Raw genomic sequence first — 24155 nt, 5'->3', positions numbered from 1 at the left:
AGGAAACGAGCCCTTCCCCCAGCCTTGCCTCCTCTCTCCGGGGAGCAGAGAACCGTATCAGCCTCCATTGGCTCCCATGAAGTCAGTAAGGACACATCAGACGAGGCCTCAGCCACCTGCGGGGAGCCGGGCTTTGTGGTCTGGCACACGTTCAGTGACTGTCCTAACCCCTCTCCGTCCCTCAAGGACTCAACTGTGAACACCCTGGGGTCACTCCGCCCCTGCCCAGCCGCTCCTTGGCCTTCAGCACTCAGTTCACACATCACCTGTTCTGCTTCCCTGGCCTCCCACCTCCCCGACCCAGAGCCTCCAGTTGCCCCTTCTGGGCTTCCATGGTACATATGAGTCCCTGGTCATAGCCTTGTCCCACTGGACTCTTAGGATCTGGTTGCTTGCCTTTCTTTCCTGACTCCTGGGAATGTCTTGACGGATTTTTACTCTTCGTAGAGTAAAAAAATAATCCAGACAGGGGGAAGAACTCTGACTCCTGTGTGACCTTAGAAAGTCAGGGAGCCTCTCTGAGCCTCAGTCTCCCCATCGGCTCGCAGCTGGTGTGTGAAGCTAGAGAATGGCTAGTTAGCTGAGCTGGCAAGGTTCCAGGCTCCGGGGTCTGACCCGGGCTTTAAAGACTGTCTGTACCTTTTACAGGTTGTGACCATGGACAAGCTTCTAAGAGCTTTGCGCCTTGGTTTCTTCATCTGAAAAAGTGACAGTACCCACTTCGTGGGGCACACTCACTACTTTATCTGTATGCCACCTCTCCAGGGCATGGTGCTGACTCAGGCACAATCGGGGTCCCCACTGCCTATGGCTTGAATCTGCCCTGTGGTTTCAGCTGGGTGGTTCCAGGAAAGCACCGGTCTCCCAGGTCCAGGGTCTGCTAACACTCTAGAACCTGCTTTCTCCTCTCTCTGCAAACCTGTCACCTCCTCCCCATCTCAGCTGACAGCTTCTCTTCCCACCTCACTGGGAAGGTGACGCCATCAGAGGGCCATTCCCACAAGCTCCCGCCTCTGCTCTGCTTCTCCAGGCTCTTGGAGATGGACTGTGTGGGTTCCCAGCAGAGACTGCCCCTCAGCAGGCAGCAGATCCTGCCAGGGCCATGGCTGCATGGTACTGAGGACTGAACTCAAGGGCACTTTACCACTGAGCCACGTCCCCAGCCCTTTTCATTTTTTATTTTGAGACAGGGTCTTGTTAAGTTGCTGAGGCCAGCCTCAAACTTGCAATCCTCCTGCCTCAGCCTCCCGGACCACTGGGATTACAGGCCTGCACCACCGCATCCGGTTTCTCCCTCTTGGTTCTGCCCCTCTACTGGCTCTTTGCCAACGACTCATGAATAGGCTGCTATTCCTTCTCTCTTGCAAAAATAGCCACGCCAACAGTCTCTCTCCTTCCCTTACATAAAATTCCTTGAAAGCATTGTCTCCGCCTGCTGTCTCCACTACTCTCTTGGATGGGCTCCAATCAGGCCTTTGCCCCATTGCTTCACCAATATAGCTCTCGTCAAGGTCACTAATGATCTCCGTGTTGCTAAACGTGAACGATGGTCTGTTTGGGGTTCTCCCGTGCTTGGCTCAGCAGCCCCGGCCACCGGGATCCACTCTTCTGGAAACACATCCTCTGCCCGGCTGCCAAGACATAGCCAGCCTGCCCTCCTGCCTCTGACTGCTCCTTCTCAGTCTCCTTGGCTGGGTCCCCTCCTGTCCGTCACTTACAGGAACGATCCAGTGCTCCAGATGTTAGAGTGGCCCCCTCTCTTTTCTATCCTAACTTCCCAGGTGATCCCATCCGGCCCATTCAGTGCTGGCCATAGGCTGATGACACCAGGCCCGACTTCCTCCTGGACGCAGACCTGTGGTTTCAGTGCCTTTCAAACACTGCAAACTGTGCCCGCTACAGTCCCTGCGTCCAGTCACCCTGGCTGATGTCCTGTCCTCTTTACTTTCTTTCTCTCACACCTGAGACCCAATTTGTTAGCAAGTCCTGCTGGATCTCACTTCAAAATGGATCCACAATCTGACCACTGTCACCTACTCCAGGGCTACTATCCTGCTCCCAGTCACCAGCACCTCTCACCTGGGTTATGCAGTGGTTTCCTATCCAAGTCCCCAGCTCCGCTCTTTACCTCCTTCTGTCTATTCTCAATCCAGTAGCCACAGGGGTTCTTTAAAACTTAAGTAGGCTCAGGTCACTTCACTGCCCCAAACCCTCCAATAGTTCCCTTCTCACTCAATATAGAATTCAAAGTCCTAGAGCTGGTCTGTGGGCCCTTATGGTCTGGTTACTGCTGCCTTCCAGACCTCTTCGCTACTCTTCCTCTCATTCATTCCACTCCAGCCACACTAGGTTCCTTACTATTCCTTGAATTGCCAGGCAAGCTTCTGCCTCAGGGCCTTTGCACTTGCTGTTTCCACTGGCAGGAGCCCTCTTCCCTCAGATGCCTACATGGCTCACCTACTTCCTTCAGGTCTTTCCTTTGATGTCCCTTTCTCAGTGGGGTCTTCTCTGGTCCCTATCTGAAATCTCTCTCCCGTCTGCGATTCGTGTACTACAAGACACTAGGTGTGTTTTTGGTTTTGATTTACTTATTCACTCCTGTTTACTTGCTCACACCCCAGAATGTAAGATCCACAGGGCAGGACTTTTGCCTATTTTGCTCACTGTTCGACCTCTAGCATCCATAACGGTGTACGGTACAGGCAAGGTACTTGATGGGTACCATGTGTACACAGCGACTTGATTGACAAGTCAGGTGACAGAGCCTCGGTACAGAAAGCCCCCAACTTGCAAGTTTTCAACTATGTTGCCGTGAACATGATGGACATCAGTAGAATGTATTTCAAATTTTGAATTTTGACCTCTTCCTGTGGTTGGCCATGTGTGGCGATTCTGGGCAGAGGCGTGAGCTGGGGCGTTGCGTCAGCCACGTGATCCCGAGGGAAAACAACCAATCATACTCTGCAGCACTGCTGCTACGCAGGGCGCTCTTAGGTGAGGTGTGTTAAAGGCGTTTCTGACTCGGGGTATTTTCACCTCACCAGGGTCACTGAGATGCGACCCTGTGGTTGATGAAGGAGCACCTGTACCTCACCCCTGGGGACAGAATGGCCTCACAGGGTCCTCTGAGGATCCATCAGGATGAGCGACTGTGGTGCTCAGCACAGGTCCTAGGGCACAGCGTGGGCTCCTTCCCTGCCCTGCCCCCAGCCGTGTTTAGGACCTGGGCTGGGCTGGCTGAGACCTTGTGCTCCTGGCTTCAGCCCATCACAGATCATTTCCCCCATGCCCCCTACTTCCTGCCAGCCTCTCCGCCAGGGGCAGAGGAAGCTCACCTGGGTGGATGTCCTGGAACAGGGACTTCCAGATGGTGTACTGCAGGGGACCCGTGTACTTAGAGGTCGGAAAGTCTTCATAGGTCAGGTTGGTCTCGTGGATTTTCCCCTTCAGCCTGGAAGGACAGCAGGAGAGAAGGATGCATAGGAAACTGGGTTCCTCACCTGTGTTGGGACCCTGCAGCTGACAAAGGTGAAGTCATGAGCGAGAGGCTGTGGGACTCAGATACAGGTGCCTGCTTGTGCCACTGCCTACCTCTCTTGCTATTACCCTCAGTTTTCCCACCTATAAAATGGGCACTAGCTAGAACCTGCCTTCTAGAATTGTCAGGAGGGTCACATGGCCCAGCAGGGACAGAATGCTTAGCACAGTGCCTGGCTCAGAGCCAATGCCAAGTACATGAGGCTATGACCAGTACTGACCCCAATAACTAAATGTCATTATCAAGGGTGGCCTCAGGGTCAGAGAAGCCTGGGCTTGAATCCCGCTCCACCACCTAGCTGACGGGTCTTGGCCAGTTGATCTGGCTTCTTTAAGCCTCGGTTGCCACATGTGTGATGGGGATGCAGGTGGGAACTATCTACGGGGGGCTGAGAGGGTTACAATAATACAAAACTTTTAGGAAATAATATAAAACATCAACATTATTATAAATAATATATGCTGTATATAATATAAAGAACATAACATGTAGGTACCTACCCTATGACTATAGATATCACTTATGTTATAGAATATTGGCAGAATATATTACACACACAATAGTACGAATGCGTCGTGCCTTTAGCCCAGGCCCCAGCACACAGTAGGTGCTCCGTAAACGACGGAGCTAGTGCGCACGGACGAGGTCTCGGCCCACAACCCATTGGCCCGCAGCCCGCCACCGCGCAGGTGCACATACCTCTCAGACAGGGAGGCCACGCCGGCCAGGAAGGTGTGCCGGTCGGTCTCGGCCAGCCGCTCCTGCAGGATCTGGGCGCCCTCCTGCACCTTGCGCAGCTGCTGGCTGTAGCGCTGGACCTTCTGCTCGATGTCGGTCAGCGTGCGGGCCGTGTCGGCCTCCAGCTCCTCCAGCATGGCCTTCTGCCGCTCCCGCAGCAGGCGGTGCAGCCGCTCAAAGGCCTCGCCGATGGTGGTGCGCAGGCTCTTGGTGGAAGACTGCGGGGACAGGGGTCGGGGTTATGGCAGGGGGGGCGGATGGGGCCGGCACGGCTCGCGCACAGGATGCTGGTGCAAAAGCACCGCGGGGCAGGGACAGCGGACAGGTCAGCGTGGCCCATGAGGAAGCCAAGGCCGTGGTCCAGGTGAAGCAATGAGCTTGTAGAGGGCAGGGAGGGAGGAGGACTCTGCCCAGAGGACTCGGCTACCTCTGGGTGCAGAGGTGGGAGGCACAGGGAAGCTGCGGGGAGGGGAGGGGACACTGTGAAATGCGTCTGGGATACTTTGTTGCCCCTTCTTCTTTCCTCCCTCCCCTGCTGTGTACTGGGGCTTGGGTCAGCACTCTGCCACTGAGCTACATCCCCAGGCCTAGTTTTGCTTTTTAACGACTCCTCTGTGGGAAGATGAGGAGATCGCAGAGGATGGAGAGCTTCAAAAACTGCAATGTGCGTGGCTGACCTTGGTGGTCACTCCCCTGAGACTCCCCCAGCTAAGGAACAAGAACTGGAGTGAGGGCCGCTGCCAGGGGAGGAGCATGGACTGAGCAGTTCTCCATGCCGTGCAGGCACTGGGAGGCCCAGAGGGCGCAGGGCAGCGAAGGGCACAGGCTTCGGTGCCCCACAGCCTGGGTAAGAGCGCCAGGCTGAGGGGCACCAGGCTGAGTCTGTAGCAGTGGCAACCTCAGCTCTATAAGCCTTAGTTTTCCAGTCCATGAATGGGATAATGATATTGTCCTCGCAGGCTGTGGTGAACAGGAAGTGAGGGGGTGTTCATCCACCCAGGGACAGGGTCCCAGGCGCAGAAAAACAGCCCGGTTAGGGCAAAGGGATCCATTCTAATGGGTGTGTCCTGGGAGTCCCCAAGGGCAGGTGGCCTGAGGAAGGGCAAGGCACCAGTTGGGGGTCAGGGAAGAGGTGGAGGGAGCAGCCTGAGGAAAGACTGAGAGTCAGGCGACACAGGAAGTGGCCGCATGGGGGGCCTGCCTCTGCAATTTCACTTTGTAGGATTCTGACTGGCAGTTCATGGAGTCAGAGACCCCACTGTGTTCAGTGCCCTGGGCTCTGTGGGAGGCTCCACAAAGGCTCAATTAGGGCCTGTTCCCTCCTGTTGTGGCTGCCCGCCTGCAGGAAGAGCTGCTGGCAGCCGGCCAGCCTCCCTGCGCATGCCCACCCAGCCAGCCAGGCAGACAAAGAGCGGGAGGAGAGTCTGGGGATGGGAAGCCAGGCTGCCGGTGGCCTGCCTGAACCCCCTTACCCGGGAGGGCCGAGGCTGCTGCTGCTGCAGAGAATGGGATCTGCCTCCCCCACCTCTGGAGCTGCCCTTCCAAGACCCCCAGGCCCCATGGCCACCCAGTCTGGCTCCTCCCAGACCACTCTGCAGTGTTTGCCCGCTGACCCCTCTTGCTGTTGAAAATTCTGGTTTGCCTCCCATCTCTGGCTGCTCCTCCTTTGCTACCCAGGTTCCTGGGGACACATCCAGGCCAGCTCCTTCCACTTTCACTTTGCGTGCCCTTCCTCATCTTTATTTAATGCCTGCTGTTCTGAGGATGGCTCCCAAGTCCGTGTGGATGGCCTGGCATGGCTCCGGACCACTTTTCCAGCTCTCCCACGTGTCCCTCCAACTCATTCAGTCCACAAGTCAGCTCTAGTCTTTGCCAACAACTCACTGCCAGTGATCCTTCTCGTGCAAACTGGATCACAGCCCATACTGTGTTTAGGGACCTTCCCTGGCTTTTTGATGACAGCAAAATGCTAAATTTCTTAGCCTGGCATCCAAAGCCCTTTTCACTTGGTCCCAGCTTACCTCCCTAACATCACTGCACTGCACCCCTAGGGGAAAGGCTCAGGCTCCTGGGGTGACTGTCAATCTGATGTGCCACTTCTGATCATTCCACATGCCTAGAATGATCCCTTCCAACCTGTTATTCATTTGGCAAACTCCTACTCATCCTATAAAACCCAGCTTGAAAGCTACCTCCCCTGGGAGATCTTTAACTTTTTCTGGGAGTTAGATGTTCCCAGAGCCTTTTATAAGCTCCTAATATGCTGTCCTCACGTTGTCTCCCCAGCTGTGGATGAGCCCCTCCTGGATAGGAATGGCATTTTTCTCAGCCCTGTTCCCCCTTTGCCCACCCCAGGGCTTGGCACAAGGCTGGCAGTCAGGGGCCACTTGAGTGATGAAGGAAGGAAGGAAAGAGGAAGGGTCTTGTTCACACAGCTGGGCAGAGGCTCAATTTTCTTTCCAGGATAGGGGTCCAGTGTCCCCAGGATAAGAAAGGCTAAGTAGAGAAAGAGGTGGTGGCAGGGAAAGACCAGCTCAGAAATGGCATATTAGATTGACAGCCACTCCAGGAGCCTGAGCATGTCCCCTAGGGGTCCTTCCAATCTATGCACTTGATGGTCACAAAGCCATAGGCCTGCTGAGGGTTCCCCAGAAGACCTCTCAGCGTGAGGCTGGAATATGCACTGGGCTCTGCAGAACTGGGCAGTATGCACCCTGTTTGCCACTTACTAGCTGTGGGGCCTCAAGCTGCTCCCTCAACCTCTCTGTGCCTCACTTTCCTCATTGATAAAATTGGGATAACAACATCTACTTCCAAATTTTTCTTCCCACTCACTTTTTCTACAAATAGTGTGTCAGACACTGTGCTAGGTTTTGTGGAGTCCTGCTGTGGTGGAGGTGAAATTCTGTGGGGTTTTGGTAAGATACGGAAGCAGAAACACAACTCTCAGCACAGAGGAAGGTCAGCTCAAGGGGTGTGCCGCACGGACCTAGTTTTGTTACCTTGGTTGGAAAGGCAGCTCCCATTCCTAGCCCACCATGTGCCCCTGGAACACACAGGAGCTTGGGGGAGCTGCGGCCCTTTTAGAAAAACATCCTTCCAAGAATGTGTCACCCTAAGGGTCAACCAAGGAAAACACAGGGCCTGAGGAGGGAGACCAGACAGGCCCCAGACTGGGCCACTGGAGGGCAGGCGCCATAGGAAAGCAAAGTCAGGCACCAGGTGAAATATGACCTCCAAGTCTTCATAGGCATTTCTTATATAAATACCCCAATCCAGACGGGAAGCAGGGCTGGGGGAACTGGAAGGGGAGGTGGCCCCATAGGACCCCCCAGAGGCAGACAGATGGACAGGAAAGCGGGGGAGGAAGAGGTCAGTGGAGAAAAACAATAATGGTGGAGAAGAGAGGAGATTGCCGCTGGCCCGGAGAAATGGACCCTCAGTGCCCTCTTATCCAGAGAGGCTTCAAGTTGCTTCTCATCACGGGGCACAGAGTCACCACCCAGCTGGGGAAACTGAGGCTGCGAGAAGCAAGGAGGCCATGGTCCTGTGACTGTTTTTCATCTCTTGCCCACTGAGGAGACTGCCCAGAGGCATTCTGGAATGTTCTCTGAAGAACTGTGTGTCAAGAGCCTCCTGAGACCCCATGTGGGTAGGTGGCTATGCTGGGGCTCAGACCTGGGTTTCCAGTGGCCTCTCCAAGTCCCCAGGCTAAACTCTGGAGGCCCCTAGGGCTCTGTTCTGCCCCCAGGTTTCTCTGTACAGAGTCACTCTGCAAGGAGGGGGGACTTCCAGTCTTGAAGTTCTGGATGGAGCCCAGCAGAGTCCCCATCATACAGATGGAAAGACTGGGGATGCAGAAAAGTGTGTGATTGACACGAAGTCAGTCAGTAGCAGGATCAGAACCCACATCCTTTGTCTCAGGTCAAGGGAAGGCTCCCCACCCCCAACGCTGTGGCCAGGCTACAGGGCTTGGTCCTACTCTGGTGTCCACATCACAACTATGACCTGAGTGCAAGAGGGGAAATGCTTAGGGTGGCCTCCTTGGGCAATGGGCATGTTCAATAAGGGGAGAACAAAAAGAGACTGGGTACATTTTCCCAGGCCTTCAGGGTACTAAGGGTTTCCAAAGGTCTCTGGCCTCACCCCCAACTTCCACCCACATTGGAAGGGAGAAAGGGCCCTGCCCTCAGTCCCCTTGTCATTGGGAGTGGGTTCCTTGCTTCCTGTCCCCATAGATTCACTTTCACACAAGCCTCACCCTCCATCCCGCCTTGCCTCTTAATGCCAGGTTCGGCCCCTCGAGGCTAGGTCCCCAGGTCGACCCTCCTCCGATGGCCCCGCCCCTTGAAGCCCTGCCCCACTCCAGGCTGGCTCACCTTAGTCTCCGCCAACTGTCGCTTGAGCAGTTGTAGCGCCTCCGTGTGCTCCCGCTCGCTGTCTTGAAGGGCCTGAAGCTGCTCCTTCAGCTCCCTCTGAAACACAGGACCGGATTGGGGGCTTGGGCGACACATGCTCGGGGCATTCAGCGGTGATGGGCGGTCCTGCCCTCCTAGACGCCAGGGCACTGCCCTGGCCTCACATCTGCTTGCTGTCAACATCCAATCCCGTTGCAGTTCAACCACCAAGTCCTGTGGGGTCTGTTCCCTAAAAGTCTCCAGAATCCATCCAAAACTTTTGGAGTTCTGCAAAAGCCACATACACACATACCCACTCTGGGCCCCTACTTAGCTGCTGCCTCTGGGCTTAGACCTTCGATGGGATGCAAGGCTGTAGTTACAGGCTAACTACCCACATTCTCTGAGCGCTCAGTGTGGGCCACATGCTGCTCTCGGCACTTGGCTTATTATTAATTCACCAGAGCCTCTGGGTAACCCTAAGGTAGGCACTGTGATTCTATTTTTAGATGGAGAAAAAGGCACAGAGAGGTCAAGAAACTGGCCACAAAGCATACCAAGCATGTAAGGGTAAGGTCGGAAAAAGAACCAGAACATCTGGTTTTGGAGACCATGATCTTGAAGCCAGGTGACAAGTTTTCTACAGTGGTGACATCCACGATGATCAAGAACAAATCTATGCCAGACAATATATCACCTTTGAAATCAAAACATGATCAGTATTACTTCTATTTCTTTTGTCTCAAGTTCCCATGTGGCTCAGCAAGAAAGGCTAGTGATGTTGGCCTTTAGTTGAAAATTTTGATATTTTGCTCATTATGAATTTTTTAAAATTAATTTCGACTGAAGAAATACTGCAATACTGCATTGCATATTATTTGTGTAGATTGCTGTGGATTTTGGCACCAGAGTCAATCCCGCGCCTCCCTCCCTCCCTCCCTCCCCACCCCAGCTGTCTCCACCATCTCCCTTCTCACTCCCCTGGCCACAGTGAGCTCAGCCCTGCCCAGTCCCCAGCCTCCTGCACCCCTTCACCTTGAGGATTTTGGATTTCGCATTTGCTGCTTCCTCAGGCTGTCCCCTCCACCATCAGGGTTTCTCCCCTTGACTCCTCTGTATCATTCACTTATCAGTTTGGATGCTGCCTCTGCCTGATCGCCCCAGGACAGTGGCATCTGCTTACACCTCTGGCACACTCCCAGCTCCAGGGTCGTGCAGCACCTCCCAGTCGGGAATGGCCTTGCTTGCTGACTTGCCTGTTTGCTTCTTGCTTGTTTCCCTCCATGCAATGGGAGTTTCATGTGTCAGGAATCTTAACTGGCTTGACTGCTGCTCTATCCCTAGTGCCCAGAACAGCCCCTAGCACATGGCAGGGACTCAATCAGTATTTGCCAGATAAATGATTGGGGGATGGAGATGGGTGCTCCCCAGCATAGGGTCCAGCTGTCTGCACCTTTTTTTTTTTTAATTGGTGCTGGGGATTGAATCCAGACCCCTGGGTTTTACCACTGAGCTACATCCTCAGTCCTTTTTATTTTAATTTGAGACAGAATTTCACTAAGTTGCTAAGGCTGGTCTCAAACTTGCAATCCTCCTGCCTCAGCCTCCTGAGCTGCTGGAATTACAGGCGTGCGCCACTGCGCTGGCTGTCTGCACTTATGGAGCCCCTAGCCGTTGTATTGTAGCCAGTTTTCTTACTACTTGTCCCACTGTCCTCCCCATATTAGCCTGTGAGTCCTCCAGGGCAGTCCCTTGCTGCTCCCTCTCCCTATGGCCTGACCCAGGGGCCTGGCATTGAGCTGGGGTTCGAGAAAGTTTGCTGTGTGAAATGAATTTCTATGGAAACAGCCTCTGAGCAGGGCCTGGGGTCCCTGACCAGCTTGCACTGAGCGGTGCCGGGGAGGCTGATTTACCAGTTCATATGCATGTCCCACTCAGTCATCTCGCCAGAGCAGGGAGGATCTTCAGCAAACATCTGGTTCAACTAATATTACAGACTGGGTAGCAACAGGGGAGAAAGGCTGTGATGTGTGAGGGTAAGAATGTGAAAAACAAAATGATCTCTGCTTACTATTGCTTATTCATTGAACAAGATTTAGTGAGCAACTGTCATGTACCAGGCACTGTTGAGGACATCGCACAGGACAAGACTGCCCACGGCATCTTCCAGTGCAATGAGGAAGACAATAAGCAGGAAAAATAATAACAGATTGAGATAATTACCAATATGGTCTGTGCTCCACGGAAAGAAGCATAAGGTCCGGAGAAGATTTTAGCAAGGGTGGTCAGGGAAGGTTTTCGGGGTGGCGGGGAAGTAACATGAGAGGTGACATTGAAGAATGAGGAAGATCTGCTCATGAAAACAGGAGTAAGATAGAAAAATGGGAGCAGCATGTTTTGTGGCAGTAGAGAGCTTAATGGCTGGACAGACATAATGGCTAGAACTCTAGCAGCTATCTCAGGCCATGAGGCAAATGGAAAGACGGAAGTCACAAGCTGAAACTAAAAGAGTAGAAGGAAGATGGGCCAGGTACAGTGGTGTATACCTGTAATCCCAGCAACTCCGGATGCTGAGGCAGGAGGATTGCAAATTGGGGAATTGTCTTAGCAATGTTGGGAGACCCTGTCTCAAAACAAGTGCTGGGGATATATTTCAGAGCGTTGCTGGGTTAGAGCCCCAGTACCAAAAAAAAAAGAAAAAAAAAAAAAAAGTCAAGAATGTGGGTCCCTGAAGAATATAGGGCAGCCACACCATCACTAGACTAGTGATGTTTAGGAACTACTCTCTGGAGTGGGTAGGAAGGGAAGGAAGGAAAAAGAAAAGTAGAAAGGAAGAAAGAACAAAAGCCCCAATAATGTTTGCCAACTTCCATGGTGAAATGCTCCCACCAGAGTGGATCTCAAACTACTGACGTGAGGTCACTGGCCATGGAGGTGGGAAGAGATGGCCCAGTCAGCAGTGAGGAGCTGGGGTGGCCAGTGCCAGCACACGCTGCCCTCAGTCCCTTTCCTACTGAGTGTCTTAAGTAAGAGAAACACCCCGTGGTCAGCTCTCCGTCACTGAAAGCTGAAAGTCATCCTAACGGACTCAGGGGCATCTGAGTCTTGTTTGCTCGAGAGTATGATGACGGCTCCCCAGCTCCTCCCTGAGGGCCTTGGGTTTGTCCAGCTGGGACCCAGGCTGGCTGAGTGCTACAGTTCTCCCCCATGGAGTCCCCAGGGGCCCGCGGAAGACCCACTGCCCAGGCAGCTCCCCAGTGTTTCTGAGATGGGGCTTGACGTCACGTTCCTCACACTGCTCAGCATCTGAGGGACTTGGAGGAACTTCTCCCTGAGTCTGGAGTTGGGGAATGAGGAGAGCTGGCCTGCTCCTTCCTCCTGGACCTTGGGAGCAAGAGAATACTCACTCACCCATTCCACGTCCTTGGATCCCCAGGCTGTTGTGTCTGGGATGGGGAGAGCGATGAGGGGCAAGTCCCAACCCATGAAGCATAAGGGAGTCGGGGAGACAGACGGGGACACAGACACATCACAGTGAATGTCGGGACAGTGTTGAGAACCCCAGACCTGCTCTCCCTCGCTGAGGAGAGTGGCTTCCCCTCTCAGTGAGGGGATCTCTGCATTGTTAGGGGAGAAGAGCTCAAGGCCTTAGGGCAGTGGTCCAAGCCTTCTCCTCAGGCACCGCTTTTCTCTCTTGGTCCAGGTCTGTGTTGTCCAATATGGTAGCCATGAGCCCCATGCGGCTACTGAAATAGCAATTAATTAGAATGAAACAAAAGAGAGTTTGGTTCCCAGGTGGCACCGGCCTCATTTCAAGTGCTCAATAGCTGCCTGGGATGAGTGGCTACCACATTAGACAGCGAAGATGCAGACCTTTCCAGTGTTCCAGAAAGTTCTACCGGAGAGAACCAAGCATCTTGCAGCATCGCTCTTCCCTAGGACTTTGCGCGTGTGTCCCCGCTGTCCAGAATGCTCACGCACTTGTCCCCACTTGTGGGACACACTGTTGGCAGACACACCTGTGTGCACAGGGCCTGTCCGTGCACAGCTGTGGCACAGAGTTCATGATAATTGCAAGGTCACCTGTCCATCTCCCCTCCCAAACTGCTGGTTCCTGAGGGCAGGGATCGGGCTGGGGAGGTTGTCACACTCTCAGTACCTAGGACAGGGACAGGGGCAGGTACAGACCAGCCTACGGCTTTTGCAGGATGAACTGCCCAGGGAGGAGGCTGGGCTGGGTCTGAGCTCCCCTCTGAAAGGGCAGTAGGCGGTAGTTTGAGAGAGGCCCAGAGCAGGCAGCTCTCCCCAGGTGGGCCAGGTATGGAGCCTGAGGGAACCGCCAGCTTAGGAAAACCAAAGCCCGGAACCCACGGGGCAGAACTCAGGAGGCAGTCTGAGCTCTGTCCCACCCGACCCCACGGATCTCCTTCCCAACAGACCTGGGTTAAAAGCTGGCTCTAACCATGCCCACTCACCAGCCATGTCCCTGGGATGTCACGAAAACTTTCGGTGCCCCAGTCTCTCATCTGTAAAATGGGCATGTAAAAACCTTCTAGGGTGGAGGGTGAAATGAGGAAACAGTAACCAGTGTTCGGTCTTCCAGGGCGCGGAGCCTGGCAGCACCCAGCGCGTGGGGGATGAGCAGTCACTGTCCCGTACCAGGCCTCCAGTCACCCCTTCATGTCCTCGCCCCATGCTGTGTCCAGGCGGCCCCTCCCTGCCTCCTCAGATGGCAAGAGCAGGAAGGGGCTGGAGGGACCATGTGGTCCATCCCCTACAGTTGCCAGAACAGGAAACAGAAGTCCAGGGAGAGGGACGGACTGGCCCCCAGCCACACATTTCTACTATGCGAGAGAAAACCGGAAAGCCTCCTCCCAGTAGAGAGGTCAGACAGGAAATAGGAAGTTGCCGATTAACTCCTACAAAACAGAGCCAACACAGGGGAAGAACGCTGAGACCACGACTATGGCTGAGACTCAGGACCAGAGGCGCTGGAGTTGCTCATGGTCTGGTTTGAATTTCACAGGCATCTCATCATCTAATTCTCACAAGAATCCACAAGGTTGTGCCTTTATTGTCTCCATCTCATGGAAGTAGAAATTGAGGATCAGAGAGGTTAGGCAGCTTACCTAAGGTCAAACAGCTAGTAAGAGAGACAAGGTTCTGAGTAACTCCAAAAATGCATGTTCGAAAACTGCTGAGCCTCTGCCTCCCAGTCAACTCAATACAGCAATAATTTCTGAGCACCACCCAGAGTTGGGTTTTGTACTGATCACCCTGGGGCTGGAGACATGGTCCCTGATGCTGAAGAGTTTGCAATAGCCGAGGAGAAAAAAACTCAAACAGTGAAACACAAGGAAGAACAGGATACACATGGTGAGGGGGGGCTGTCAAGGATCCAAGCAGTTGTCGCTGCTGGCTGTGTTTGTGACACTGTCCCCTCCCTCTGTTTCCTACCCTGTAAAGTGAGGCAACAGCATCACCTATTCAGTAGGGTTGCTGTGACCATTAAATGACTTAATTCCTAATCTGACATGATGTACAGGGTGAACTCAATGGATCTAAGTTGTCATTATCATAATTACATCTGAAACGGGGTCTGAGAACTGGGGAGTGTCAAGTTCAGCATCTCTGATGGAAGCACCAGGGACGGTGAAGGTAGGGTTCCTTCAAGACTCCAAGACAGGGCGAGGCTGTTCCGGGTGGAGAGGACTGGTCAGGCAGGGGCACACCTGGTGTGCAGGAAGTGGGGGTAGTCCTGGATGGCCAGAGCCAGGTATGTGACCAGTGGGTGGAGCCACAAGCTGGAAAGGCCGGCTGGGGCTGGCTGGGTTGGCGCAGTGGGTGGAGGAGGCCTTGAATGTCAGTCAAGGAGAGCAGGACTGGCAGGGCCCCCCGAGAGCTGGGGCAGGGCAGGTCGAGGGGCCCGGGGAGGACACACCCCAGAGGGCCAAGTGAGTGCAGTCACACGAAGTTCTCAGCTGCGAGGTTCCTGGAGCTCCATCAGCTTGGCAAGATCAATACAGGACAGCAACCAGGAGGGAGGACAGAAAGCCAGGGCTCGAAGGCCCCCAAGGCCAAGGTCAGGACTCCCCTACCAGAAGGCAACTCCTTTTCCTGCCCAGGGGACAAAACTGCTCAGAGGCCAGCTCAGCTCTGGTCTCAGGGTCCCTTTTCTTCCCAATGGAAACAGCATGAACTCCAGAGGCAGAAAACCTGCGTTGAGTCTGGGCCGTATGAACTTGAGCAAATCACTCCTTCCCCTCCTGGGACCAGCCCCCGAGAGCCTTCTCTATAAAATGAGGGCTCCTGAGAGGACCAGATGCACAGGGACAGGGCCCAGCATGTGTGGGTACCCGAGCCTCCTCTCTCCATGCCTGGGTACTGCTCTCTCTTCCCCTCTCCCACCCAAGGGTGCCAGAAATCAAAACAAGGCAAAGTGGACTTGCCTCCCCGCCCTCTTGACAGATTGAGTTCCTCTACTGCTTCTCTGAGCCCAAACCCTTCCTGTGCCCTCTGGAGCTAAAGAGTTTCCTGGCAACACCTGGCTGCTTCCTGCTCCAACGTCTCCACGATGTACCTGCCCCAGACGCAGCTCTGACAGGCCACACGCACCTGCTCAAACCTGTCCCAGGCTTCCTGGCCCCTTCAGGGTGTGTGTGTGTGTGTGTGTGTGTGTGTGTGTGTGTGTGTGCGCACACGCATGTTCAAGGCCTTTTCTGAGCTGGTTAAGCCTCTCTTGTCCACTCCCACTCTTCTCTCCCTCCTAGAACCACAAGGACCCATCTGAATGTGTGCGTACACGTCCATGCCTGTCCTTGGTCATACCTGAGTTCAACTTCCAGCCTCAGTGGCACTTAGTGGCTAATAATTTTAGGCACAGTATTTGCACCTCGCTTTACTCATTTGGGAAATGGGCAATGAGACACACCTCCTAGGCTTGCTATGAGAGAGAGAGAAAGCAGACCTGCCTGCCAAAGCATCGAAGGCTGTCCCCACAGTCTGCACCCAGGCCGTGGTGGCTGTGGATGTGTTCATTCCCAAAGCCTCTTTGCTCCCTGGCCTGAAGCACTTGGCACAGCCTTTAACTGGGCAAGCTCAGTTACAGTGACCTACCAGCTCCTGGGCCTGTCCTAGAACCCCAACAGGGCCAGGTCTCGTGCAGCTCTGCCCTGGCCCCAGCTCAGGGCTGGCTCTCAGCACCCACAGAAGAGTGTTGGTCAAAGGTATTATTAAATGAATCTCTGAATCCAAGATGGAATCCACTTCCAAATCCTCCACACCCACCCTCAGTGTCCAGGCAGAGCTCAAGGTCAGGATGGCAAAGGACACTGGAACGGAGGTGGGAGTTCAGCTCTGGTCCTGCCCAGGCAAGCCAGTTTCCCCATCTACACAGAGGGCAGAGGGTCAGCCAGGTGGCTTCCGAGGTTCCTTCCCCTTTTGAATGCTCCCTGAGGGGGGTCGGAGTGCAGGTGAGGAGGGGGAGCTCTGGGTCTGACAGAGCCAGGCTGGATCCCAGCTCTTCCTCCTACTGGCCCCGAGATCTCCACTCTCCCGGCCTCAATATCTGCATCTGTGGAACGTACTGATCCTCATCCCACTCAGGATACAGAGAGAGGAAAAAGAGCTGTCTTAGGATGAAAACAGCTCCTGGCACATAATAAGTGCTCAGTGAACTTTATTTTATAGAGTTGTTTTACTGTGGTCACCTTTTGCCACCAGATCCTTTTCTTTCTATATAATAAGCATCTTGGGGGTCCTAACCCAAATTTCAACCCTAATTTTCTACACTGGGCTGCACTCAACCTGGCTGAACTGGTCATGCCTGGCTGCCCAGATACCTGGAGGAGTGGAGATGCCAACAGTCAGCCCTGCGTTTGACCCAGTCAGCCTCACCCACACGGAGGCTGTGCTTTGCACACAAATCTTGCCCTGTCCTGGGAAAAGTGACAGCAGAAGCTGCTTCCCCAGGACATAGACAACTCAACTGCCTCCCACAAAATAAAGGCCTTCCCATCTGTCATTTCTTTGGATAGGTAGCCACTCTCTCCTCTGCACAGTCCCCTGGTTCTTTCTATTTCTTAGGATGGGAAAAAGGGTGCATAGGCCTTACCTTCCATGCCAAGGGAAGAAGCCAGAGCCCAATTGGAACCCTGTGCCCCTACCCTGCTCTCTGCTTGTGGGGCTGTTGGCAGCTCTGAATCACCACTCCCAGCCTGTCCAGGGCCTGTCCCCTTCACTGGCATGAAGGTGGCCTTGGGAAAGGCTCCAGTGGCCACATGAGGCCTCGTGGGGGTGGCGAAGATGAATCAGATTCCCTTGCTGGGGCCAGGAACCTGAGATGGCCAGAGAGCCGGATGCCAGGCCTGACCAGGATGACATCCTAGCCACCTGCCCTTGAGGTGTCAAGCTGGCGCCAACAGATGGTCCCCAGCCTGGTCCTGTGCTGAGTACTCTCAGTAGAAAGCCAGGCAGGGTGGATGGGAGACAATTCCCAGCTCTCTAGGCAGCACAGATGCTATACATGGCTCAGTCGGGCCGGTCACAAAGTCTGGCCCTGCCATTTACCAGCTTGGGTGACCAAACAAGTCACTTAATTCCTTTGAGCCTCTGTTTCCTCATCTGGAAAAAAATATACATAACAGTACCTACCCAACAGGGTGTTATGAAGATTAAATGAAGTAATATTAATAAGGTTCTTTTAAGCACCAAATCTTTGGAAATCACCCCACTCCACTTCGCTCTGTGGTCCAGGTGCTCAGCAGTGGTAGAAAAAGAAAAGGAAAGGAAAAAAAGTCAACTCAGACACCAACATACACACTCATGTTACACGAAAGTTCTGCACAACTATATAGGAATTCTAGCCATGTGTCCCCCTGGGTGGGATTAGGGGAACATTTAACTTTTAGATTATATGCTCCAATTCCTATGTAAATTTTATCATCAGAATGGATAATAAAGATATTTAAAAATTGTGCCTAGTGGGCTAGGCACAGTATAGGCATAGAGAATCCCTAACTCTCATGATGTTCTTCTCAGGAATGCCACCTTATCCCCAGGTTACAGGTGACCCTTGGAGGCTTAGAGAAGCAAAGTGACTTAACCAAGGACATGCAGCATGCCAGGATCTGACCCCTGGAGTCTGGAGCAACAGAGTGATTGTGTTTGGTAGGTCAAGGAAGAAAAAGCTGCACAGGGCAGGTGACATTTGGGCTAAATCCAGAAAGCTGAGTGGGACTTCTCTAGGGTTCTCAATCAGGGGTGATTCTGACCTCAGCAGACTCTGGTCAATGTGTGGAAACATTTTTGGTTGTCATAACTTGGGGGGAGGGTATTGTACTGGCATCTAGTGGGTAGAGGCAAGAGATGTACAAATAGTCCTACAAAACAAAGAATTATCCAGCCCCAAATGTCATTAATCCCAGGTACGATGTAATGTACTATAGCTGTCACTTATTGAGTCTCCCACGTGCCAATTCAGTACTGAATTCTTATAAATTTCATCTTATTTGATGTGAACGCTATTACTTCCATGTTGTCAATGAAGAACCTGAGACTCAGAGAAGGCAAGTCACTTTCCTAAGATTACACAGTCAGTGAACAGTAGAACCAGAATGGAGCTGCCTGAGTACAGAGTCAGAACTCTTTTTTTTTTTTTTAAGATAAGGTTTTCTTTGTTTATATGTGGGTGCTAAGGATTGAACCCAGGGCCTTACACAAGCCAGGCAAGTGCTCTACCACTGAGCCACAACCCCAGCCCCCAGAGACAGAACTCCTAATCTTTCCACTCTGCTGCCTCCAGAATTTAGAATAAATGTAAAATCTCCAACCAACTAGGGAGGGTATTCTGAGACTAGCTAAGTGCAGGCCCAGCCTCCTGTGGCTACAAGGCCTTGGGCATGTCCCCACCCTCCCCCACTACCAGTTCCCCATCTGTCAAGGTGAATATTGCACCAGATTATCTCCCAGGGCCTGCCAGCTCTGAGTCTGTCATTCTCCAGGAGAAGGGCCCAAGCTCAGGCTCCAGAAGTCACCAGCTGCTGGGGGAGGCAGTGGGTGTGTGTGTGTGGTGGGGTGGGCTGGTCCGCCTTCCCAGAGCATACAGAGCTAATAAGCCTGCATTCCCGTGAGAAAGGAGAGCCAGGTGGAGGTGGAGACTAGCTTGAGCCCCACCTTAAGCATAGCCTCTGGGTTGGTGGGGGAAGATGGGTTTCTCTGCAGATATCTGGCCAAGTCCAAAGGGGACGCCAAAGCAGGCCACCTCCTCCTCGGCAAGAGAGCTGGGGCCAGGGATTTGCATGAACTCTCAGGACTCCAAAGAGAAAGGATGGGACTGTGTGCTGTCCCAGGCCCTGCCACATGGTAGGCACCTCAAATAGGTTTGTCCCAGGTCAGCTTCGTGGAAGTCCAGGTAGGAGGGCATCATCCTGACTCCATGTCACAAGACAGAGCATCTGGGTTCACATGACATGACTCCCCAAGCTACACAGACAGTGTCTAAGGAAGGTCGGGACCCTAGTGTGCCTGACCCCACCGCAGTGCCGAGAGTGAGTGGCAGTCTTGTGTTCTCTTCACCAAAGAATGAGCTCTGTTACTATGTGAAGGAAATATATGTTGAATTTCACCTGCATTCCCCAGGTCACAGAAAAGAGTGCAAAAGTCCCCAAAGAAGTATCTGTATTTCCTGGTCTGCAAACAGGAGAACCAAGGCTCTGAAGCAGAGACTAGGAGTTGGACAGGGAGGGCAGGGGCGAGCAGCGGAGGACGCATCTGGCCCAGGCCAGGCTAGCTCTCTCCCTGTCTGGCAGCATGGCCCTGGATAAGGCACGTCACCTCCCACCTGTGTTCACATCTGTAGAATGAAGAGGTTGGACAGATGGTTTCAGACAGTGTCCCTTCTAAATACACTCGTTCCCATTCCTGTCGTGATTTTCCCTCCTCCCTGTTCATGTGACTTCACAGATGAAGAGATGGAACACCAACACCTAGCACAGGGGCTTCAGGGGTGGAGGGTCACCACTGGCCTTGTACAAGCTCCCAGAGCCCGTGATCTTTGCTCGCCCTCTGACGGAGCCTCCATCCTCAGGCAGTCTGACCAGAAAGGGTATGAAGGTGGGATGGTGAAAAAGGGCCATTTCTCCTGGGCCCAACACACATCCCATGAATGTCTGCTAGGTGTAGGCTAATTTTCAGATTCACATATGGGTGGGGGTGAGGTGGAGTGAGGTGAGGAGTGGAGACTCCCCTTAGGACACAGAGGAAAGCAGTTATTTCGCTCCTGATTAAGTCTTGAAGGTCACAGAATTCACTACCTCCTAATTCCACTTTCTGCCCCCTCCATTTCCATACCTTCCACTTCCAATGTTCCACTGTCTGGTCGGCCTAGGCCACAACTGGTCACTCATTCACTCATTCAACATTTACTGGAGTGTACTGCAGGCTAAGCCTATACCAGGTTTTGGGGCCATAGACTTGAGGAATTAAAGACAGTTTCTGTCCTTGGGGAACTGTGGGCTAGATAGGTATCCTAGATCAGGGACATAGGACTGCTGGATTAAAACAGTTTAGCTTGAGAAAAGGATTTCAGGTTTAAATAAGCATGGGGATTATTTTATTAAACACAGTAAATGGATTTCTTTACTACAAGATTTAAAGCTTTTCTAAGCCTTTAGTATGCAATCGCACACTGAGAACCATCCAGCAGAGGTTGGGAGAGGGTACTGAAAATAAACTTTATCTTTCAAATGGAGCTGATCTTGGAATACTTTTTTTTAAAAAAAAATCATTATTAACAGAGGATGTTTGGCAAAATGTGGTTCTTATGCAAATTTTCTAGCCAGTGAAACTTAGGGAAGGCTTTGCAGGAAGGACATCTGAGCAGGGCCATGAGGGGTGAGTAGGAGTTCATCATGTATATGGGAAGGTCTAAGTAGATCAATTATTGTCCTAGGCTGACTGCCCTTGTTTCAGAGTCCTCAAAGATCGTGATGTGAGTGACAGAGCCATGGAGGTCATCAAAAGTCCCTGAAGACTCCTAGAGGTCCGTCCATGTCCCTCCTCAACCTTCTCAAATCACTTCTGGGACTTATTTTCTTCTTGAATCTTCAAGTCCTGGCCCCACTCTCAATCAGCCCCCATTGTGGTTTAAATCCAAAATGTTCTTACAGCAGCTTACTTGACCCAGGCCTTATCCCCTCACACACCTCGGCCCAATCAGTCGTACGTAATCCCAGTCTTTCGGCCGTTTGCTGACCCTAACTTCCACCCCTCTGTTAGGCTTAACCTCCATCTGCGCAGCACCGTCTAGCACTTACGCCTCCTCTGTCCAGACGCACGACAGACCGAGGCCCCGCCTCACCGTATCCCCAGGCGGCCAGAGCTCCGCAGCTACGTTGGTGCAGACCCTTCCTCGCGGCCCCGCCCACGGCCTAGCGTTAATGGAGGCACTGCCTTTGCCCAGCTCTGATGCGCCTGCGTCCCCAACAAGCCAGTACCTGGCCCAGCTCTTACCTTTTCTGTCCCACCGTCCCCACTCCACCTCCACCTTTCCCCAACCGGTGTCAGGCTTCCAGTCCAAACGTTTCAGACCTCGCGGGGGTAAAGGCAACCGAGGCCCCGCCCCAGGCCCCGCCCCTCGCCACGGCCCCGCCCCACTCCGTATTAAGTCTGATAGGGGCCCGACCCTGCCTGCAGCCCGCCCAGTGACAATCCTGACTGGGCCCTGCCGGCAGCCAGCCCCGACCCCACCCCCGGCGCGGGCCCGCCCCCGCCCCCGCCCCCGGCCGCCCGGTGGCGCACCTGCAACTCCTCGAAGGCATCGTCGATGCCGGTGACCTGGTGCTGCTCGTGCAGCGCAGGCTCGTCGCAGAAGAAGCAGAGCAGCGCGCGGTCGGTGAGGCAGAAGAGCTTGACCTTGTCGTGCGCCTGGCAGGGTCGCGCGGCGCGGCGCGCGTTGAGGATGGCGTCCAGCGGGAAGGCGCTGTAGCGCTCCACGATGTTGGCTAGCTTGAGGCTGGGCGCGAGCGCGGGCTCGGCGAACGTGCGCCGGCACTCCGGGCAGTCGCGGGCGCCCTGCGCCTCCTGCCGCACCCAGTGCTCAGTGATGCAGCGGCGGCAGAAGTAGTGCTCGCAGCCCAGGCTCACCGGGTCCTGGTAGATGCTCAGACAGATGGAGCAGAGCAGCTCGTCCTTGAGGCTGCAAGCCATGGCGCCAGGGGCGGCGGGGAGGAGGCCGAGGCAGGGGCGGCGGGGAGCGCGGCGCTGTCGGGGCAGACCCGAGGGAGCGACGCGGGACAAGGCCCGCGGAGACAGGGTAGCAGTCACTGGAGAAGGAGGGGTACTGCCCGAGGGCGTTACACGAAGGGACGCGAGACTGCCGGGGTGAGCGTCTGGGAGGGCGATTTCGAGGTAGTGGTGCTCAGAGCGATGGGTGCTGAGGGAAGAGGCCGAGGGTGTCTAAGGGAAGGGGCTCCTGGAGAGGAGGTTCTTGGGGACCCGACAGTCGAAGGGATGGGTACTGGAAAAAGGAGAACCAGGAAGGGGGCGGAGGCCGAGGGGGGGGGCTCAAATCCCTGGACCGGGGCAATTGGGGGAGGGGGAGAGCTAGGGATGGGAAATTCTGGGGGTGGGAGAAGCCAGACCGAGTCGCACCACAGCTGTGCAGAGGAGAGGAGGGGTGTGGGTCCGCACAGCTGCCCGATCCCTGCACCAGCCCCAGTCGGGCGCACCCCCTTACCCCCGCCAGCTCAGTGGCCACCTCTCCGGTCCAGCGCAGCCTCTCAACCCGGAACCAGCCGAGCCGAGCTGCCGGCCGCCGAGGCTCCCTCCCCGCCCCCGCGGGCGGGACCCAAGCGGCTCCGCCTCCGCAGCGGGCGGGGGGATGGGCGGGAACTCCCGACTCCCGCCCCCCCGCCCCGCCTCCACTATCCTCTCGCTCCAGGGAAGCAAAACCCAGCTGTTCTTTTGGGGTTGGCAAAGCAATCAGGTCTTGCTTAGAGTTTCAGCGACTTGGGAAGAGGAGGAGGGCAGCTGATTTGAGAGGACGACGAATAAACAAGGAACATCTCTCTGGATCGTCAATTTGAAGTTTGGTAAAAATAATATTTGTATTAAAGCAAACATGAATATGTTGTATAGTCGCACAGAATACAACTTTTACATAGATTGTAACTGGAGAAGTGCTGTTTGCTTAGAGCAAGTGCAAGGTCCTCATGCTCCTAAGCCTTTGGGTCCCATATCCTCTTCACGCCCCCAACCCCCCAACTACTGGGAATTGAACCCAGGGACACTGTACCATTGAGCTACATCCTTAGCCCTTTTTATTTTATTTTGAGACAGGGTCTCCCTAAATTGCTCAGACCGATCTTAACTTGCCATCCTCCTGTCTCAGCCTCCCAAGTCTCTGGGATTACAGGCGTGCACACTGTGTCGGGCTCCTTTTTACTTTCTTAAGGAGTACTTGGGGGGGGGGGCTGGATTTGGAGAACTCTGGCTAATTCTGACCTAAGGAGTTTCCTCTACTCAGCTACATTTCTACAATGCTGCTTTTGTGTGTGTGTGTGTGTGCGTGTGTGTGTGTGTACGGTGTTAGGGGGGTGTGGAGAATGAGAGAGGGAGAAATTGTAATGGAGATCCTCTCTTCTGTGCCAGATGGAGAGGAGATAAAGGATTTCTGGGCAGAGGGAGGAGTGTGCAAAAGCCTAGAGGCGTGAAAGGGGAGGGCACTTGGAGGAAACACCAGTGTTTGGCACTGCTGGGAGTTAGGGTGAGGAAGGGGTTGGGGAGGTGGAGCACACTGAGGGTCCTGATAAAGAACTGCTTGCAGGCACTGGGGCTTTCTAGCAGGGGAATGACCTGGCTCAATTTGGGTTTCAGGAAGTGTTGGAGATGCTCATTATGCCTGCTTTTGGCAAAGGGAAGGCAGGCAGGGGCCCTTTCTGCTGTGTCTGCATATGTTCAGGGCTGGGCACACAGTAAAGGTGTGCAGCTGGGTAATAGCAGCAAAGCTGTGGATTGCAGGAGGAAGGGAAGACTGGGCCCTGTCTTTTGTCACAGTGCCTGCAGGAGATGAGACCTGAGTGGGGGCCTGATAGTGAGTCAGGAGAGAAGGTCAGAGGATTAAGTTTAGACCCTATGAAACTTAGTGATGGATTGGATATGGGAATGAGGCAGAGGAGGCATTGAGGATGACTCCCCCTTTTCTGCCTCTTCCAGAAATGTCTTCACTGAAAGATGTTTTTCTCCTGATCTCAAACTTTATTGAGGTACAATTTAAGAAAAAGCTTTAATTCTCTGCTGTTTGCATGTTCTCCATCACACCCTCACCTGGCCCTCTGCCTCCATTATTGCCAGAAACAGGTTGGTGGCTCATGCACCAGCCATTCCTTGACTTTTCTTTGCACTCAGAGACTAATTTTGTTCAGTTGTCTTCAATCCCCATATGACCAAGGGAGGGCTGGCCCCAGCCCAGCTCCAGGAGTGAG

At 53.8% G+C, this 24155-nt stretch overlaps 1 protein-coding gene across 2 annotated transcripts in view; it reads right to left on the bottom strand.

Moving 5' to 3' along the window:
* Trim62 (tripartite motif containing 62) overlaps nt 1-22479 on the bottom strand; it is a 30127-nt gene extending 7648 nt beyond the window's left edge. Inside the window, exons 1-5 of one of the 2 annotated variants that reach the window (XM_047520442.1) lie at nt 22409-22460; nt 21472-22189; nt 8656-8751; nt 4238-4494; nt 3336-3451 (exon numbers count right to left, since the gene is read on the bottom strand). In XM_047520442.1, the coding sequence (XP_047376398.1) occupies nt 3336-3451; nt 4238-4494; nt 8656-8751; nt 21472-21879 (877 nt within the window). In that variant the 5' untranslated portion in view covers nt 21880-22189; nt 22409-22460. Of the gene's footprint in view, nt 1-3335; nt 3452-4237; nt 4495-8655; nt 8752-21471 lie in introns of both variants that reach the window. The other variant, XM_047520432.1, reaches the window with a different exon arrangement.
* Between the last annotated feature and the right edge of the window lie 1676 nt (nt 22480-24155).

This window comes from Sciurus carolinensis, chromosome 1 (genome assembly GCF_902686445.1).
Source record: "Sciurus carolinensis chromosome 1, mSciCar1.2, whole genome shotgun sequence".
Taxonomy (NCBI): domain Eukaryota; kingdom Metazoa; phylum Chordata; class Mammalia; order Rodentia; family Sciuridae; genus Sciurus; species Sciurus carolinensis.
Note: the sequence above shows the minus strand (reverse complement) of the source record. Positions and strands in the feature narration are given on the sequence as shown.